The sequence below is a fragment of the Argiope bruennichi genome, chromosome 10 (genome assembly GCF_947563725.1).
Source record: "Argiope bruennichi chromosome 10, qqArgBrue1.1, whole genome shotgun sequence".
Classification (NCBI taxonomy): domain Eukaryota; kingdom Metazoa; phylum Arthropoda; class Arachnida; order Araneae; family Araneidae; genus Argiope; species Argiope bruennichi.
In genome coordinates, this window is record NC_079160.1 from 58,117,733 (window position 1) to 58,138,168 (window position 20,436).

The window sequence follows — 20,436 nt, forward strand, 5'->3', positions numbered from 1 at the left end:
TGTGTAACATCAAATATATAAAGAATTTTTTTATTAGTAACAAAACAATTTCTAATTTGAAAAAGCATATACCACTTTTCTAAGAGAATAATAAATAGTCATTTTAATTCTTAAACCTTGAAAAAATACACATCCACTTTGAAAGTAAAGTTAAATCAGTGAAAGCGGTGATAGTTCTGTATAAATTATGTTTTATAAAAATAGTCATATAACAAATAACAACTGCAAAATAAAGTAAAAATAACTATTATAACAAATTTTTTATATGAACTGTTCTTCGTACGGCATTGCTATACCCTTCTTTAAAGTGGAACCAGACTTCTTCATCCCTTGGATCTTTCTTGTCTGAAAATTGTAACATTTAAATTGTTTAAATTACATTTGTGTAAAATTGTAATTATTAGAAAAAATAATAACTAACTAATTTTTGTAATTAAATAGGAAATACTCAATTAAAAATTTAAACATATTCAAAAATACATTATTATTTTAAGCAATGGATAATTTTGTTTAATAAGAGATTTTTAGATGGAAATGTAAAATGATTCATGCTTAAAGAAAAAAAAAAGACATAAGTCTTTCTAATACCATATAAAATTTGGAAATTACAGATTATAAAAATATTATAGAGAAGATCCTGAGAAATTGATTAGGAAAAAATAATTAAAAACCAAAATGCAAGATTATAAAAAAAATCAAATGAAAAATTTAATAATAAAATATACTTATTACAATTTAAATTACTTTCAATATTCTGAAAAATGAATTTTTAATTTTTTTTAATATGGATTATCACTGAAAATAACTGTTGCAAGTAATAGAAGATAATGAAAATGAAAAATTCAGAACCCTTCTCTTCAGTAAATATACCATAGTATTTATTTGAATAATTTATAGTAAACTAAATAACTTATGGTAAGTTTCAAAGCAGCATAAAATCGACCACAAGATTTTCAATCAAAATAGGCTATTTACTTCTCTTTTATAATGAAAAGCCATGCATTAATGCTTCTCATTACAATCACTGACAACACAACTAAAGAAAGTTAATTATTAATTGAAATTAATTATTCAATTTTTAATTGAAGTAATCCAAATAAATTCCAGAACATAATTTCGATTTATTTATAAATATATATATTTGAACAGAATTTAGTTGTCAGCAGCCAAAATACAAGCCTGAAAAAAGAGTTAATTTGTGACATCCACATTGCATATCTGCTTTTTATTTTTACTGTATATTTACTGACATATTGAGAATGCCTTTGTCAGCGATATTAAAAAAAATTAGAAAAAAGAGTAATACAAGGTGTTCAATCCAATTGCGGCTTAATAACTCTCACACACTGAGATAAATAAATGCTTACAAATGAAAAAAAAAAAAAAAAAAAAAAAAAATGCTCTAAATAATGGAAAGAATTACATTTCATTTTTCCAAATATTATGAAGCCTACATTTTTGTGCTGTCACCAAATGTCACTACTTATATACAGAAAAATATTCTAGCCTACATTTTTGTGCTGTCACCAAATGTCACTACTTATATACAGAAAAATATTCTAAGCACAAAAAGAAAGTTCCACTTTTCTGTGATCAAACCTGATTGAGTTAAGGAGCTGTGAATTAAATTATTTTAGGCCAATCAATAAAAAAATACTCTGTGTTGATTAACAGATTTGAAGATTAACTTATGCCTGTCACATCTAAGTCAATTTTGGTCATATAAGAGTCAAACTTTTTAATATGGTTAAAATATTTTACTACATATGACTACAGGGCAATTATACAAAAATTTAGGCAATGCTAATTTCACAAAAATACATTTATTGCTCAAAAAAGCATTATTTCACAATTTTCCAACTAGAAATATATATCTGTCTCTAATGGATATACTGTTTATTTTTACAAAACCCAGGTTGGCAACTTTCAGATTAAGTGAAGGTTGCCAAGTTCCATTATACTTAAGATGCCAAGAGAGTTGACAATTTTTAAATTTTTTAAGGGGAACATAAAAATAAGCAAGTAACCTAATAGATTAAAAATTGAATTCTGATAAGAATAGGCACCTTGCTTATCTATCTATATTTCATCACACAGCAGCCACAATTTAAGACATAAGAAAATAAGAGACATAAGTATTGAATGCATTCCATATTTTCTAAAATCTATCGACTTGAATATCATCGATTACAATGATTAATTTTTTAGCATAATATGAGAAGATGACAAAGTAATTTTCCTATCAATTCATTATATTCTTCTTTAACAATTATTGTGCAAAATATTTTTAATAATTCCATATTTAAAGCAAAACTTCAAAAAAAAGTTAATATAAACTTGCCAGTAATAAAACAATTATAGGAAGGCAGACCCAATATATTTCAAATAAATTAACATGTATTCACTATAAGGGTATGTTTCATACCTTAATTTTTATTTAAAAATCACAAATTATAAATATAATATCTTAGTCACTTCCTTTGTCAAATCATCTTTACATCCTTGAAAATTTCTCAACAAATCTTTCTTCAGTTAAATCAAATAATTTAATTCCCTTTCAATTCATAATATTATTATAAGTACTGCAACTAATATACTGTCAATTTAATAAAAATATCAAAAATTTTTATGTACCACCCATGCACAATCATCATCAATATACCTATTATTACCAACTTCCAAGTCCTTAAATATCTTTAACAAGGTTACAATGAATAAATACAAAGGTCAACTATGAAATAATGCTATTAACTGAATAATAAATTGATATCATTATACTGAATCACTGAAGATGACCAAATTAATGCATTTCAAATCAAAACATATTGTTAGTAACAATGAATATACATCATAATATTAGCTATAAATCGTAGAAAATAAAATGTACAGATATCAATGCAAAATTATTTAATGGTATCTTACTTTCAGTGTCCTCTTTTGCAGTTGGAATAATTTGTCTCCCAAAGAAATCCAAAACAGGCTTGGGGAAAAAAAGAAAAATTCAAATGTCCATTTGATGAATTTTTATTATAGTTATATTAACTATTACAATAATACTACTCTATTAAATATTTTCAATATAAATTTGTACCCTTTCAGAAATTTCCTTCTGCTGAAATATTTTTGGCTCTGGTTTATGAACAGAAACTTTTTCTTTTGAAACGTTTTTTGCTTTTTCATCTGAAGCAGAATCTCCCTTTCTCATTTGTTCCATTTCCACCTATGAACAGAAAAAATTTTTTATGAAAAATTTTAAGAATAGCCACTAAATATTAAAATAAACAAAAGTGATAAATTACCTCTCTCGCAATCATCTGCTTTGCTGAATAAGTTAAAACGTTTTTTGTTTTAATATCACTAAATCTAATTAATTCTTCAATGTTTCTGGAACGAAAAGATTTAAAGGTATAGTCATAAAAATACCAAAGAACACAGGAAAAGAGTTATTATCAGAAAATAAAAACAAAGTTATACAAAAGTTTACTATAATAGAATTTAATGTATTCATTTGCCTACTCATTACTTTTAGCTAAAACTTTAATGAAGTACAAATATTTAATTATTTGAAATATAATTCAACAAATTAGTGAATAATTAAAATATACATAAAAGAAAAGAGAAAGGAAAAGGAATATAAAAATTTCAAATATTCAATATTTAAAAAGAGACTGATTGATTGGGTTTTTATGGTGCAAAAGCCAATTCTGACCATTCTGCACCAAAAAAAAAAAAGAAAAAAGAGACACAAAATAGAGACATTAAATTCAAACATGATTACCAAAACCAATTTTAAACATAAAATGAAATATTTTTTTTATATTTGAGGTAACCCCAAAATCAAAATGACTAAGTTCATGATAGGGGGGAAAAAAAAAAAAAAAAAAAAACTGAATGATAAATGAAAGTTTAAAAAAAAAAAACAGATACTAACGGATCTAAAACATAATTGTAGGTTCCTTCTAGTGACCTTTCTTGACGATAGTTAAGATTAAATGCTAACATCAACTCAATTACTCGTCTTAGCTCATTCTTTTCTCGTTCACTGTACAACTGTGTATTAACCTAAAGATACAAAAATAAAATAACAGTGTGAAAAATACAAATAAAATTCAATTAAAAACGAGATTTTAAATGATTTTCAGTCAAGTATTTATTTTATGGTTTTCTTTTAAATATCAATTAAGAAAAGAAAAAAAAATTTTACAAAGACAACACATAAATTATACTTACAGGCCTTAAATTAGGTTTGATAATTTCAACCAGAAAAGGGAATACATCTGTCAATAAGATGGCAGAATTCAGAAATGTTTTCAAAGATGCTGTTATATCTTTGATTAAACTTGTTAAGGTGTTGTTCAACTGAGACACTTTTGCTCTATTCTGAAAACAACAATAACATCAAAATATTAGAAAATGAAACAAATTTTGAAGAGCACCAAAACAAATTTAAGATAAATATTATTTGAATAAAATATATATAGCAAGTAATAAAGCATATACATCAAAAATATAGATAAAAACAGATATAAAATTCAAAGAATTTCCAGGTTTTGTAAAATTTGATAGTAATTTTAAATTAAACTTAAAAATTTAATTCTAGCATTTTAATTAGAACAGCAGTTTTTTGTTTATATTAAAGTCTATAAGTTGCCCATAATTTTCTACTTATTGTAATTACATGAAAAATAGCAATTGAAGGGTTTGCTGCAAAAAGGATGTAGCTAAAATTAGGGGAATTTGGGATTATATGTACTATCATGTTGTAAAATAAAAACTTGTTCGTTTGGTGCCAGAAAGATATAGCTCCAATCGTTAGTTCTTGTGTTAACTCAAGCGATGGAGTTGTTTGTCTCATTAGTTTGTTGCAATATAGAGGTAGCTCCTGGTGCTACCGCCATCTTTCTGCACACTTGAATAATTGGAGCTACCTCCTTTTTGAAGGAAACCCTTTAATTTAAATACCATATTTTAGAATTTTTTCCACCAAGCAAGTAGGTCTTCACAAACAAGAAACAAAAGAAAAAATAAACTTTAAATCCAAAACAGGAAACAGAAGTATCATTTACAAACATTCTACATCACAAATTAGTAAAACAATTAATGTAAACCTTTTTTTATAAAAAAAAAATATTAAAAATTATTAACTTGTTTTACCATTTTCATCAAAAATTACCTGATTAAAATAATAAACAAGAAAATCATTCCTGCAATTTTACTTCCAATTGATAAGATACAGGAAACAAAAGTATCATTTGCAAATATTCTACATCACAAATTAGTAAAACAATTAATGTAAGCACTTTATTAAAAAAAATAATTAAAAATTATTAACTTGTTTTATCATTTTCATCAAAATTTGCCTGGTTAAAATAATAAATAAACAAATTAATCCTACTATTTTACTTTCAACCTTTAATTCTTTAAATGTGACGAATTTGATATACCTACTTTTTGAAAATTAAAATTTATATAATGTAATCAAATATTCAATATAATTTTAAACATCATATGTAGTTATCTTAGAAAAATATGCACATATATCATATTTTTCCAAGTTTAAAATTAACTCAAAACAATTAAGCAGCTCTAAATGATATATTTATGTTACTTATCTTTCACAATTGCTCAAAAATAGTTAAGCAGACAGATTTCATAAATAACTAAAAGAAATCAAAGCATAAATGATGATTGGTAACTTCAAATCTGCAATAATTGTTCATAATTCAACATGTAGATTTAAAGACAAATAAAAAAAAATCAAAATTTTCCTAGTTAAATTCAACAAAGCATATTTATCATTTACAAACAGAGATTTTAAATATTAATTAATTAGAAGCTAATTAAAACTTCCCCATAGAATTTGAAAACAATGTTTCAAAAGAGAGAAATAAAATGCTAACACTACTTACCAAAATAATAGAAAACAATGACTTTTCAAGTGATTGTTGCAGATAAAATATTTAAAGAAAAAAAATATTTTAATTGATTCAATTCATTAATTTGATTATATAGTGTTTTTACTGATTATCTGAAACAAAGCTTACTTCGTAAAATGCAGTTGGATAAGACATATGTGGATATGAATTAGATGCAAAAAGTACATGAAAAGCTACAGCTGGATATGGAAGATATGGTATTAAGAAGAAAAGCTGCTGGTGAGCAATCTGTTGCTGTATTATATCAACAAAACAAAGCCATTCTGAGCCCATCCAAACCTAAAATAAATATTGAAATAAAATATTCAATAATTAATCTTTAAGGCTGATGACACATTAAAATGTAAAACTGGAATAACACTAGGAAAAGCAAAAAACATTACTCAAAAGTTAACTTTTGTTTACAGTCATATACTTTCAGTAATAATCATATATTTTTTTCTTAATTGTTTGCAATTGTTTATAAGAATCGATTTCATCAATTTTAAATCCAAAATTAATTTAAGTAATGCACATGAATTAATGAATATACATTAAGTAATGTAAGATCTAAAGCACACACACACACACACACACACACACATTAATAAAAATTATTTACATTAACTCATTTAAAAAATTAAATTCTTTAATACTATAAGAAATTCAACGTATTTATGGTAAACATAAAATAATTACTTACTGAATCTAAGTTCCTGTGCTTAAATTTAATATTTAGATAATTTTCAAATAATCCAATATAGACTTTTTCATAATCTCCAAATGCTTGCAATACACTCAACACATTTGAAAATCTGCAATTAAAAACATTAAAACAATAATTAAAATTTCTTGCTTGAGGAATCTAAGATGAAAGCAACAATGAAAAGAGCTTACGATTTCTTTTCTTTGTAATAAAATACGTCCTGCCATACTCCAAAAAGACTTTTCTGCATATCCTTTTGACCAATTTGTAAACCCTCTAGGTCAGATAACTTCAGTTCCTTTTTGCTTCTATGAAGAAACTGGAAACAAAAATTATTAAAAGATTGAAAATTTAAAAAGTGTTTTTAACAAGTTTAAGAAAAATTTATATGATACAAACATTTTGTGATTATACAATATATATATATATACTAGCCGCCTTTGGCGACCAGCCGGTTCGCCAATCTTAATGTTTGTTAAAATTTTAATAATTAAATATTTTATGCAATTCCAACTTTAATAGATTCTTCAGCAAAATATTTTAAAACTTCAAATTTTGAGAGTCATATAATTCATTCATAATATTATAAAGGCCTTCAGTCATAACGTGATATGTATCTCTCTGTTACCCCTCGTAGAATTTATGCTTTAAATTAAAGTGTAAATGATTAATCTGCAATTAATATAATATTATTTTTTACTGAAACAAAGCATTTTTTTAATAATATGATTACTGATAATAGAGTCACTGAGCGTTTAAACTTTATGGGCACTAAAGAATATGTTTCTTAATTTATGTAATATCTCAAGAATTTGTCAACAAAATTTCTCAGACTCATCATGAACAGATCGATTCATTAACAATGTTTAATTTTAAATGCAGCAAACACTAAGAAAATAAAATGAATCGTTTAAAATAATCGGTCTAAAACAGGTTTAAAATAACTACTTAAAAAACGATGTACTTAAAACTATAAGCATATACAAAAAAATATATAACTAACATAAATACAATTTAATTACAAAAGCATGCAACTAACCTAAAAATAATTTAAATCATTGGAAACAAGTTAAAAAAAAACTACTTAAAAACCGATGTACTTAAAACTATAAGCATATACAAAAAATATATAACTAACATAAATACAATTTACTTAGAAAAGCATGCAACTAACCTAAAAATAATTTAAATCATCCGTTGATAGTGGTTGTCATGACAACAATCAGAACAATGCGCATGCGTGAATTTTCTTCGCCAGTTAGGTAACGCAAATGCGTGAATTTTTCTACGCCAGTTGGGGTAACGCTATGCAGATTATACATTTTTAATTTCCTTTATTCTGTGTTATTTTAATTCAAAAGTACTTCAGAATGAATCTGAAACATGGATTAATTAACAATGTTTCATTTTAAATGCATCAAACATTAATAAAATAAATAGAATCGTTTGAAATAATCCGCCGAAAAATATTAACCCTAGCCTCATTACTGTTGGGAGAAGAAAAAAAAGAATCCTTACTCATTTGGAAATTGAAGATTATTTTGGCGGAAAATTTGGCGGTGGGGAAAATGGAAGATTTTTTTGGTGAGAAAGTTAGTTTTTAATTAATAATTAAAATTTCAAAAAAAGGGACCCCAGGTGCACATTCCCGACCTCTAAGGTATACATGTACCAAATTTGATAGCTGTATGTGAAATGACCTGGCATGTAGAGCGCCAACACACACACACACACACACATGGAGCTTTATTATAAGTATAGATATAGATGATTTTATTAATGTCATAAAACAGATTAATTGTTATAAAATGTGCATCATCTAACAAATCAAGCAGTTTATCTTGATTAGATAGCAAAAAAAAAAAAAAAGTAATGCTTTAAAAACAGATAATAGTTTAACTTTATATTACAACATAATTCATGAATAGTGATATTTAAACGTAGATCTAAATGAATACAATAATTATGCACTAGAAATAATTTATTAATAAAAATGCCTTATATTAAAAAAAATTATTAATATTCCTAGCAACAATGACATAATTCTTAAACATACAAAGTGTTTATTATGCAAAGCATTAAAAAAAAGACAATATTAAATATAATGGCTTTTAAGAAGAAATATAAATATTCTATAACATTGCAGTCTTCTTCATAATGATTTTAATAAAAATTCATAAAAATTTCACAAAGCAAAAACAAATAATAAAATTTCAGCTAATAATAAAAATGCTTCCCAGGAAATAAAAAGGAAGTTAAAATCTATCTGATCAATCAAGAGAAGTCTGTGTCATGAATCTTAATCATTTAAATCGTCCACTAATTTTTAAAACATCAGTTTATTCATACAATAAAAATGCATTAGAAGCATAAAAGAATTAGAATTTTTAAGTAAAATGTAATGTAATTTTTTAAGTAAAATGTAAACTGACTAATCTAATTTGATATTTTTACCTGCAAAGTTGACAAACATGATCGAACATCATTACAGGTTTTTTCACAAAGTAAAGTCAAAGCAGCCATATCTACATGTAAACCTTCTTTTGAAGATATCTGGATTGGTAAAGAAAATGGGGAAAAATCAATCAGCAAAAATACTGATAAAACAAGTTAAACTCTTTAAAAAAAAAAAAAAAAAATACCTCTTGTAATCGAGAAGCTAAACGAGATGTTGCTGTAGAAGGAAAATTTAAAACCAAAGCTAACTGTCTAAGTGGTTTCAAAGCAGCACTGTACCTAAAAAAAGTTTTAACCAAAATTGCTGATAAAAAGAATCATATTTGTGTTAAAAAAATATAAATTTTTGAAAAATACTTAATTCTTAAATAACTAATCAAATGTAAAATTGGTCTTGGAAGTAATATATAAAAACTTTTGACTCATTTTACAATGAGAGATCGATTATTACAGTAAATATCTGTATTTTTATATATTTGATTACTTTACAAAACTTATTATAACCTAGTTAAAAACTATCCATAATCTTATATATTGAACAAAAAGAAAAATCTTATTCAACATTTTTAAAATTTACAATAACTGAAACTCAACCGAGGTACAGATTGAAAGAAAATATTAACTCTATTTCATCAGACAAGTCTACTTTTACCCCTCCTCCTTTTTTTTCTACACAACAAGATTAATTATTAGATTTATATCTATAACTTCTCTTTAAGATTTATATCTTAAAAGATATTCTCTCTAGATTTATATCTATAACTTCTCTTTAAGATTTATATCTTAAAAGATATTCTCTCTAGATTTATATCTATAACTTCTCTCTTGACACAGGGCTCATTAGTATCTAGTTTCCACCTAAACTAAGCTAAGAGTTTAGGCCCAGAGCTTATAAGAACAAGTTGGTATCTGCCAATGAAATTTCATCATTACTTAGTCAATTTGAAAGATGTGTTATGGAGTTCTTGAACTCAAGTTTCTTAATCTCCAAACTTATCTTGCACATCATAATCACAAATAGTTATTTTAATATTAAAAAAAAATACAGAAGAAATTCATTTCTATAGCAGTAAAAGCATACTAAGAGTTTGTGATTTCATAATGTAAAATTCAATATTTTTTTCTTCAAAAATTCAATTTTTTCTACAAATCCAATATCATTTATAATAATGCTAAATATTTTGATTTCTTTTACAGTGAAAGACCAATGAGCTGGTATCTGTTTAATAATTTTGTTTATATTAACATTAAAAAATATGATAATATGAAATAATTTTTGATAAACAGTGGTATTGATACCACATATATATTTTTCTAAATAAAATGAGAGGCAATGTTATTGAATTCAGAATATTTTCACTGAAATTTTATTACAGATTTAGTAATGTCGTATTAATGATCAAGCTCTGAGGAAGGGACAATCAATATGATAGTAAATGAATATGTCAGGAAATCAAATAATACAAAGCAGATAGATTCAAACAGCTTTGAAACATTCTTTTATCTAGCAACCAAAAAAGTTAACTTCTGTTTATTCATTTTTGCAATTTAAAACTTTTAAAATTATCTATAACTTTAGAGTTAGTTGACATTTTCTTTACATTATTTTATCATTCACAATACTATTTTTTTGCACATTAAATAAATAAAAAAAAAACATTTAAAAAATACAATTTTTCCTGCATGGATAAATATTATTAAAGTCTTTTAATTTCAAATACAACCCATGAAAATATTCCTTAAGATCCATTGATGAATACTTCTTTCCCTACCCCTTTTTTAATCTAGTTAAAAACATAAATTCTAAGCAGTAATAATAGTAAAAATTAATTAATTAAAACTTCAAAACAAAACAGCGTAATGCAGAATTTCAGAAACAGTTCTGGTTAGTCTATTTAGAAATTAATTGTTTTTAAACAATAAGTACATAAAAAAAATGTTATATAATATGCAAAAAAGGACTTACTGATCATTACAAATACAAATAATTGGTCTTGTAAGTAGAGGAATATCTCCTTTCTTACGTTTTTGGCCTTTTGGAATGCCAGCAGATTTGATGAAAGAAATCAAAACATTAATAGATGCCTGTAATAACAAATAATACATTTTTATTTTTTATTAATCAACAACTAAAACAATAAGTAACTTTCAAAGATAACTTGACACATATATATTTACATTTGTCCATGATTCATTAAAAAAAAGTGGTATATCATTTTTCTTAAAAATATAAAACGTATTAAAAAAATTTTCATATATTTAGAAAAACTAGAAGGAAGGTGGGGTGGGGTTTAAGTATAAATACATCCAGAATAAAGAGAAAACATTTAAAAAAAAGTAAAACACTGAAAGATTTGATTAAAAATCTAATTTTGAAAAAGTTATTACATTTAATATAAAACAAAAATTATTTAGAAATTATAAAACATATATTTGAATTTTCAAAATCTTATGCTCCAACGGGTCTTTTCTATTTCTGATCAATACAGGCACAGATATACTTTTCCAAGATAACTTTGCAGATTTTTATTATATTAGTTAATATTGACCATATGACAAAGAAAAAATATACCCTATATATAAAATGTAATTATAAATGTTTCAGAAATTTTCTCAGTGGTGATTAATATAAAACAATGGAAACTGCATAATGAAATCTACAAGCAGAGATAATGATCTAAAATAAGCAGACTGTCATTTTTCATTCTAAATGCACCATGATTAATTAACCTTTTAATGTGCATAAAGTCTGTCAAATTTATATTCTTTATTTAGATTAACATAATTTAAATTAAAGCACTTGATTCAAATTAAAATACCTTTTACATTACTTTTTAAAAAATTTGTAATGAAAAACAAATGCATATAAGAATTAAAACTTTCTATGGAGGTAGACTATAAATATTTTTATATTCTTATTATTTCTTTAAAAATGTCAATGTCTATAGTTCAATTTAAACAAAAGTAGAACTCTGACAACAGCTAATCTAACCTCTTCCAATAATAGCAAAAAATAAAGAACAATATTCATTGATAACACAATAGCCAATACCTGGATTTCTTTTAAAAAAAACTCAAAAGGATTTTTTTCATTTCATTTGTTTTATTGTTAATTGTGAGTACCAAATAAATTTATTTTTAGCAGAAAGAATTTAGAAACACTAGAATATGATAAGTTGAAAAATAGTTTATCATGTATTTATGCAATAAACTCTGCAAACAATAATTACTATAATATTCACAATGTGTTTTATAAGCCTCTTTAGATTCAAATCAGTATATCCTTAATTAGGAATGTAATCTGTTCCATTTCTCATTAAAGATATGACCTATTTTAAGGATATAAAAAGTTTACCCATTAATTCAAAGCTCTCCTTTTATGTTTAAATATTCAGCAGTGATACTCGTAATAATGTGTGTAACATTTCAAAGTGGTTGTGGTTTGGAATCTATTTTAAAATGATGTCACATACCTTTTGAAGCATTTTGTATTGATTACAAGAATATCCAAACGTTTTTAGAAAATTCACTATAAGAAATGACAAAATGTACTATGTTGCATATATATATATATTGGAAATGAAAAAAAAAAAAAATTACATACAGCAGGAGCACCATCAATTTCATCCAATATTAAGCAATTTGGACGATGATCTTGATGCAAAACAGATTTCATTTGAGTAGCAGCTTCCAAAGCTGTTCTGAATGCCTCAGGATTTCGGTCATCACTGAAAAAAATTTGTTTCTTAATACATATTAATAGCAATAAATAATATTTGAAAGGAAAAAAATTATAATAAAATACTAACATACCTCGCATTTATTTCTACAACATTATAACCAGCATGTCTGGCAATTATAGTAGCTAATGTAGTTTTTCCTAAACCAGGTGGACCACATAAAAATGCTACCTGCAGAAAATTAAATCCAAATTCTAAAAATAAGCTTTAAAAACAGTATATAATGTCTTTACAAAAATGAATAAAAATAATATTTTTACCTTATGGTAAGGTCTTCCATGCTCATCTAAATCCTAATAAAGTATTTAAAAGATGGAAACAATTAAACATTGTAGTATTAATATATATATATATAATGTAAGCACAGAAAATTAGATTAAAAATTATTTATATTATTATAATTATTATTATCTTCAGACAAAAAGCTTGCAATTTTTCATATATACATAATATAAGGGTTAATTCTGCCTTTATACAGATCAACTTCGAAAACTTTTTAGAAATAACGCAATGCAAGAGAAATAAATAAAAGATGACATTAGATAAAAAAAAAAAGTATTGTAACTTAAAAAACCAGATATCATTAAAACAGGTTTAAATTTCAGAAAGTAATCTGCTTTCTGATTTATAGTTTAAGTAAATGATTTGAATGTTGTGCAATAAAATGTAAAGACGTTAAGATTCATTTATTTTGCTAATATCATGGTGTGCTTGACTGATTGCATAAATGCATGAAATCACATATATATCAAATAAAAATTCATAATATTATCAATTTAAAAAAGAATCTAAAGAATTAAAATTAAAGAATTTAATCAAGAATTTAGATATCAAAGAATTTTAAAAAGAATCTGAAGTTTAAAATTATCATGCAAAATTAATTTTTTAAAAAAGAATTGAAGGTCAATTTTACTTTCAAGATTTTCCTATAGAATCAAACTAAAGCAATTCAAATTCAAAACCTGCTTCAAAGTAGTTAAAATTGTCATTTATTTTTAAATATTAGAAAGAACCAATTATTTTAATTTTCTTGCAATGTTATGAAATTATTAAAGAAGGAAAAAATTGTATTTTATTGCAAATATTTGCAGAATACTAATTCATCTCTAATACTTTACTATTTTTAAAGTTAATTTATTAATTCATTTTTTTTTTCCTTCTGTATGTTATAGATATTTTTTAAAAATAATATTCCATTTGATAAAAATTTATATCTTTTCAGAATTGTGCCATTGTTTTACATATATTTCTAAAGAGATGAATATCAATCAAGAAATTCCTTTCTTTTTTTTTGGGGGGGGGGGGACAGGTAGAACATAATATTGAATTGTATTTACTCATTCAATAAACTAAAGTTTGCTGTGAAAAAGTCTGATCAGAACTCATTTAGATAGTTAAAGCAATTTTAAAAATAAAAGAAATACTCAATTAAAATTCTGAGCAAATTGATATCACTTATAATATCTTTTATTTCATTCATACATATGTTTAAAAAAATATTAAACAATATAAGAACATCTAAAAAAGCATGTTTATAGTTAAAAAAAACAATCCATACCTCAATTAATTCCCCCCAAGTCTTCTGATATTTGTTAGGTTTTTTTGGCTCTGCTACTTTCTTCTTGGCTTTCTTTTCTTTTCCAAACACAACTTTATCCCATAATTTTAACCATTGTAAAAGAGTGCGATTGATGCCCTAAAAGGAAACAAATAAATAAAAAACAATTATTTACATTACTTTTTTTTTTTTTTGTCAAGAAAGGTGAGAAGATAAAATTCCCTCAACATAAAGAACAGAAAAATTTATAAACTATAATTTAAAAATGACATAAAATTGCTTCAAATAAGTATTATTGTCAAATTTATTTAATAAAAGAAAGAAGGAATACTCATCTTATAATTTATCTTGATAGCATCAAAATACAGAAAATACAATATGAGGAAATATATTTAAAATGCATAACAGCATGAAAATATCATTCAAACAAACATATACATATTCATTTGGTATAGCAGATACAAATAATAAAAATACCTCTTCACTTAGGAGATGCATGTATGATAAGGGGCGATATTTTTCAACCCATAATGAATGCTCAGGAATATTTTCTTTATTTTCTTCAAGCATTACACAGTCATTCTCCATTTGTGCCTCTTCTTGTTCTTTCAGTGCTTTCTCTTCCTAATGAAAATAATTTCAATTGTCTATAATTTTCTATCTGATTTTACTATAGTATATCATATACATTAACCATCAGATATGAAGTAGCTCTTTTCCTAACTAATTTCAATTTCAAAAACAAAAAAAAGGCATAAAATGTCCATAAACTTTTAATGCCATAAATCCTTTTTTTTTTTTTTTAATTTTTAAGGGGAAAAAATAGAAAGAAATTTAATAAACATAAAAAACAAAATATATTTATTTAATAAGATTTGCAAAAATAGCAGCACCATACTAAAACAAATAAAATTATGAACAAAAAGAGTAGAAGACTAATGCATCATAGAACAAAAATTTTGTAATTGCATATAAAACATCAAAAAATTGATTTCTAAGTTAAATATTTCTGAATGCAGTTTCATCTTACATTCAATCACAAATGATTACAGAATGAAAGAGTACATCAAATCTTTAGTTAAATCATTCATAAACATTTAAATTTTAAAAAAAAATACAAAAAAATTTAAAATGCAACTGATTTGTAAAAATTATTTTGCATATAAAAATTAAACACAAAAAAAAATTCATTGAATTTAAAAATTGACTAAAAACACCAGTATAAAAAATCCAAATTTCTAACCAACACCAATTTAAAACAATTTTTTAGCAATGAAACATTAGGCAAATCCTTTAATTATCCTGAGATTGTTCTTTTTTTTCTTTAATAGGTATAATTAAAATTCTTCAACCTAATGGCAAATATGACCTTTATTTTATTTTCTATTTTAGGAAGATGAACATAATTTCCAATTATTGCTTCAAAAGGTATGCTAACTAAATTACTTCTGATATTATTTTGCAAATGGAATCCAAGAAAAAACTTAATTAATGATGATGATAATTTTATAAAGCAGCAGTACTCACATTTAAGCTTGGAGATGACTAAAGCCCTGATTTTAATTTTTTTATCCACAAATTTAAAAATAAAACTTCAAATAATGTTGGCCTATATTTTATTTTAACAAAATACTCCATCACAAACTAATACATATCATTACTTAATATACAAAAGGACAAGTTTTGCTTTCTCTTTTCACAAACAAACAAATTTTTACAACAATCTAACAAATATTAATGAAGAACATGTGAAAAGAGAGAAATATAATTTAAAGTTTATTGAGAAAGGAGGTAAAACTCAATTAAAATAGTAACATGAAATCAAAAATATGAACTTAATCTCGTATAAAAATATGTAATAAAAAAATCAATAGCAAATGGAATTATTTTTAATTTTGCATTTAAAATTAAAAAACATAAAAAAACCTTCATAAATACCATGGCAAAATATTGAAATTTAAGAAAATGTATTGGTATTTGAAGTAAACAGCTAGTTTTCTGACTGAAACTTTCAATCTGCAATTGAAAAGAAAATATGTTGAAAAATTTTGAACATACTTATACATAAATGTAACATTAATGTCAGAATTAAATATTTGATATTAAAAGAGTTATACTTTATTAGAATCATCATCTTCATCATTCAATGAAAAATAAATTCTCTGTCCATCTGAACGAGTAAGAGTTAGTGTTTCCTTTGAACTATTTAAAAACGATCTTGAATAAGATGGTTGTTGAGTAGATGTTGAAGGAATACTTGAAATATCTATTTCTGATTCACTAATATTACATCTTCTTTTCCCTATATAAAAATAAACTAAAATTAGTATAAAAGTAATAATGATGAAATTGAACTGAGTTCTTCAGGCATGACACAGGCAAAAGAAATCAAATTAAAAAAACAATAAATAATATCCTTTATCAAATAATGAATTGTACCAAACATAAACATTGAACAATAAAATGAAGAAAAATAATATTTAAAAAGTCCTGAAGAACTTAAAAATATTGTAGAATTATAAAATAAAAGAAAATTAATCAATCTAAAGAATGATAAAATTTGATTCAGAAAATGCTGAAACCAACATTTCCATGGAAATGCATCAATTCAGGTTTTCTTAAACATTCTCATTAAAGTTTTTAAAAAATCACATAGGAAAAAATTAAAGTTAAAAACTTTTTTAAAAAATGAAGAAATGAATAATTTAACCTATGGTTTTTTCTTTTTTAATGTGGCTTTTAGGACGATGAAATCTTATTATGGATGATATCACATATTTTTATTTTGATATAGAAGAACTTATTTCAATCAAATTCTTAAGTCATAGCAAGTAGAATCAATATAAAATAAATTTCTTCGATTTGAAACATTACATTATAATTATTCAAATAAATATATTCAATACATTTTTTTTTCTTATCATTAGAAAATGCTACATTTTCCTGTCCGATTTTTCTGCAAATATGTATATTTGAAATTGAGATTTCCTTTTTTTAAATTTAATCACAAGATTGCAGAATATTTTGTTAACTAAAGTAGGGTAGTCAAAGGAATCATTTAAGCCCTATATATAAGCAGAAGTTTAAGATGAAATTTAATTTCAATTATCAACGGCATTCAGAAAATGCATTTTTATTTCATACTACCTGTATTTCCTGACTGTACACTGTCATCTGATAAATCACTAAGTTTTCTTTTCTCTGTTTGGGATGTTAAAGATTCATCACAATCAAGATTTTCTTCTGTATTATTCAACTCAAATAAAAGATTTCTTTTAATATTAGAAGTAGCTAAAAAAAAGTAAATTAAATAAGAATTACAAAAAAAGAAATGTTATGGTAAACTCATTATGAAGATATTGACAAACAAGATTGAAGGTAAATTATACAAACAAAAACATTTTAAGAAGAAAAGTTCATGGACTAAAGAATAATCATATAGGGAAAAATAATTCATTTCAATTAGAAAAGACTATTTAGTCAAAATCATAACTTTTTTTAACTAAGAATTATCCTTGAATATCTATTATACAATTCTCATTTTATTTTCAATAAAAGCTAGTGATATATATAATATAAAGCATTAAACTTCATAAAAAAAATGTATTTGTAAAACATAAAATTATACTCAGGAAAACAAAATTGCCTACAACTGTGAAACAAATTTAATAACTGTAACAGATTACATAAAATGATAAATTATATGTTATATATTATTATTCTGCACCGATCTTCTAATGTTATTCAAATACATAAAAGATATTACTAATATTTCCACTTATATGCTTCAAAAATCCGGAGGAAATATTATTATTTTGAAAAAATTAATATACTGAATATATTATATATATGAGCATTTCATCACCACACACATTTAATTATTATTTATATCTAAAGCAGCAGGGGTGGAGGAAATGTAAATAGTAATAACTACTCCAAGAAGAGTAACAGGAACCTTCCAATGTGCTTCTCTCTGCACTTTTAGGAGAATTCTCAACAGCATTCTCTGAATGTTCTTTTGATTGCTTTGGAGAACCACAAGAAACAGAAGCAGAACTAGAAGACTTATCTGAAAGAATTTTGTAAAAATTGGAAAGTTGCAATAAAAAGAAAATAATTTCATTCAATACAATTTTATATATTTAAACTAAAAATTAAATAAATAAAAAAATAAAAACTAATTATATAAATAATTATAAAGCATTTAATTCCAAAGATTTAAAAAAAAATTATTGTATAATTATCATCCTAACTGATGTTATTTCAATCAGGATATTTCTTTGAAAACAGAAAAGCAATAAATTATAAATAAATTTACTTGTCTAAATTTCAGTAAAAATGAAATAGAAATAGCTGCATATTTTCAAAAATACTTCTTAAAGCTCTAAGATATTAAAAATTATGAAATTTTTTGTAAAGTAAAATTAGAAAATCTTAAATTTTGTTTGATTTAATATAAAAAAATAAAAAATTTCATACAAAGATTAGTCATAATAAAGCATAAAAGATTTCATTACTATTACTTGCAGCATGCAGAAGACTGATTGAAAAAATAATTTTCTGTCCATAGATCTAAACTGAATTAATATTAATAATTAAATTCATTTTTAACTATACAAGTTAATAAACACTATATATGTGTTTTTCAAAATTGTTTCTATTGAAAAAAAAAAAAAAAAAAAACCTTTTGTTTTTAATTACAAATTTGGTTAATAATAAGATAACAAAACTGCTAACTAGGAAAAAAAAATTCTTTTTCAGCAGTTTTAATTTTGGGAATTAAAAATATTTGGGATTTTTTTTTATTTTATTAGTTAAAAACAATTCAAAGAAATTTAATATAGAAGTAATGAAATTTTTAATAACTTACAGAGCTCTTTTAATAATATACGAATTCAAAATAAACAATAATGAATTAAAAATAAACATTTTTTATTAGTATTTTTCTTAGAATTATGACTTTTGTTTTTACTATTACAAAAGAAAAAAGAGCTATATGAAATGCAGAATATTTTCACATAATTAGTCGTCAAAAGAAACTAGTCTGTTAGTATTCAAGGCATATAATTTTTTGTGTACAATGCAAACAATTTAATTATCAAAAACTTGTACTAAAAGAATATTAAAAATGAAGAATTTTATAATTTGAACAAAAGATATTAACAGTACTACAATGAAAACATTTTATAAGATATAAAAAATATAGCAAGCAGTTAAACTACTCATCATATCAATTTTAAAATTGCCTATACATGAAAGGGGAAAAAAAAAAAAAAAAAATCTCCTTCATATAATATTGGCTCTGTATTTGAGAATTAAATAAAATACAGAATTGTTAAAACAACCTTTACCTTCACCAGTCCTGAAATTTTTATTTTGCAAATGTTCATGGGAACCAATAATAGAAGTACTAACATTCTGATTTGAATCACAATCATTCACTTTTGCTTTCTTTGATACAGGTTCTCTGCTTGAGTAAATTGAAAATGGATCAAAATCATCATTTCCGTAAGCTGAAACAAACATAAAAAAATTCTAAATTAATTTAAAATTAAAACGAAAGTTGATGTTTAATAAAGACATTTTCTTCCAATATTGTATTGACATACGGCACGCAAAAAGTGTAAATGGAATTTTATTTAAAAAGAGACAATCAGCTATAATTGTTTCATAAAAAACAATTTCTCACTAGCACATATATTTTTCTTAAACTAGCATCAATTAAAAGCTTACGGTCAGATGGTTCTATATCATTTAAAGCATCCAATTCATCTTGATGTTGAAGCTCATACAATTCTTCTTCTGTTGGATAATCCATGTTCATATGGATTAACTTTGAAGCAAATAATTTAAATTATTAAGAATAATATATACACATATATGTTGAATCATCTGTAGACCAACAATAACGGCAATATCATCAGCGTTTCATCTTAATATATTCGACCACTCCAGGTTTTTGTTAGTAAACAAATTTCCCACCAAAAGTAACAGTACAGTTGAAGTTAAAATTTCTTCATCATCAAAATTAACGTTTGACATTATCTGAAATTATACTCT

The 20,436-nt window shown here is 24.1% G+C and overlaps 1 protein-coding gene across 2 annotated transcripts; it reads right to left on the minus strand.

Annotated features, from left to right (window-relative positions):
- Nucleotides 1-140: 140 nt before the first annotated feature.
- Nucleotides 141-20,341, minus strand: LOC129989216 (chromosome transmission fidelity protein 18 homolog). Of its 2 annotated transcripts, none has more exons than XM_056097595.1 (23): nt 20,110-20,341; nt 19,728-19,889; nt 18,311-18,445; nt 17,524-17,667; nt 16,494-16,678; nt 16,315-16,392; nt 14,854-15,000; nt 14,377-14,514; nt 13,079-13,111; nt 12,892-12,989; nt 12,683-12,806; nt 11,045-11,163; nt 9,264-9,357; nt 9,076-9,174; nt 6,813-6,940; nt 6,619-6,730; nt 6,045-6,215; nt 4,231-4,380; nt 3,932-4,062; nt 3,300-3,384; nt 3,092-3,220; nt 2,923-2,980; nt 141-345 (listed from the first exon to the last, which is right to left on the minus strand). In XM_056097595.1, exons 1-23 carry the CDS (start codon nt 20,198-20,200, stop codon nt 248-250), a joined length of 2,709 nt encoding a protein of 902 aa, XP_055953570.1. In that variant the 5' UTR covers nt 20,201-20,341; the 3' UTR covers nt 141-247. The 2 variants fall into 2 exon arrangements, with proteins under 2 accessions (XP_055953570.1, XP_055953571.1); XM_056097596.1 differs by having other exon boundaries at nt 142-345; nt 18,332-18,445.
- Between the last annotated feature and the right edge of the window lie 95 nt (nt 20,342-20,436).

Coding starts and splice junctions, on each gene's coding strand:
- LOC129989216 (XM_056097595.1), bottom strand. CDS start 20,200: ATGAACATGGATTATCCAACAGAAGAAGAATTGTATGAGCTTCAACAT. Junction 16,679..17,523: donor TGTACAGTCAGGAAATACAG/GTAGTATGAAAT, acceptor ATTTTTATATAG/GGAAAAGAAGATGTAATATT. Junction 4,381..6,044: donor ATCCAACTGCATTTTACGAA/GTAAGCTTTGTT, acceptor TGTTGTTTTCAG/AATAGAGCAAAAGTGTCTCA.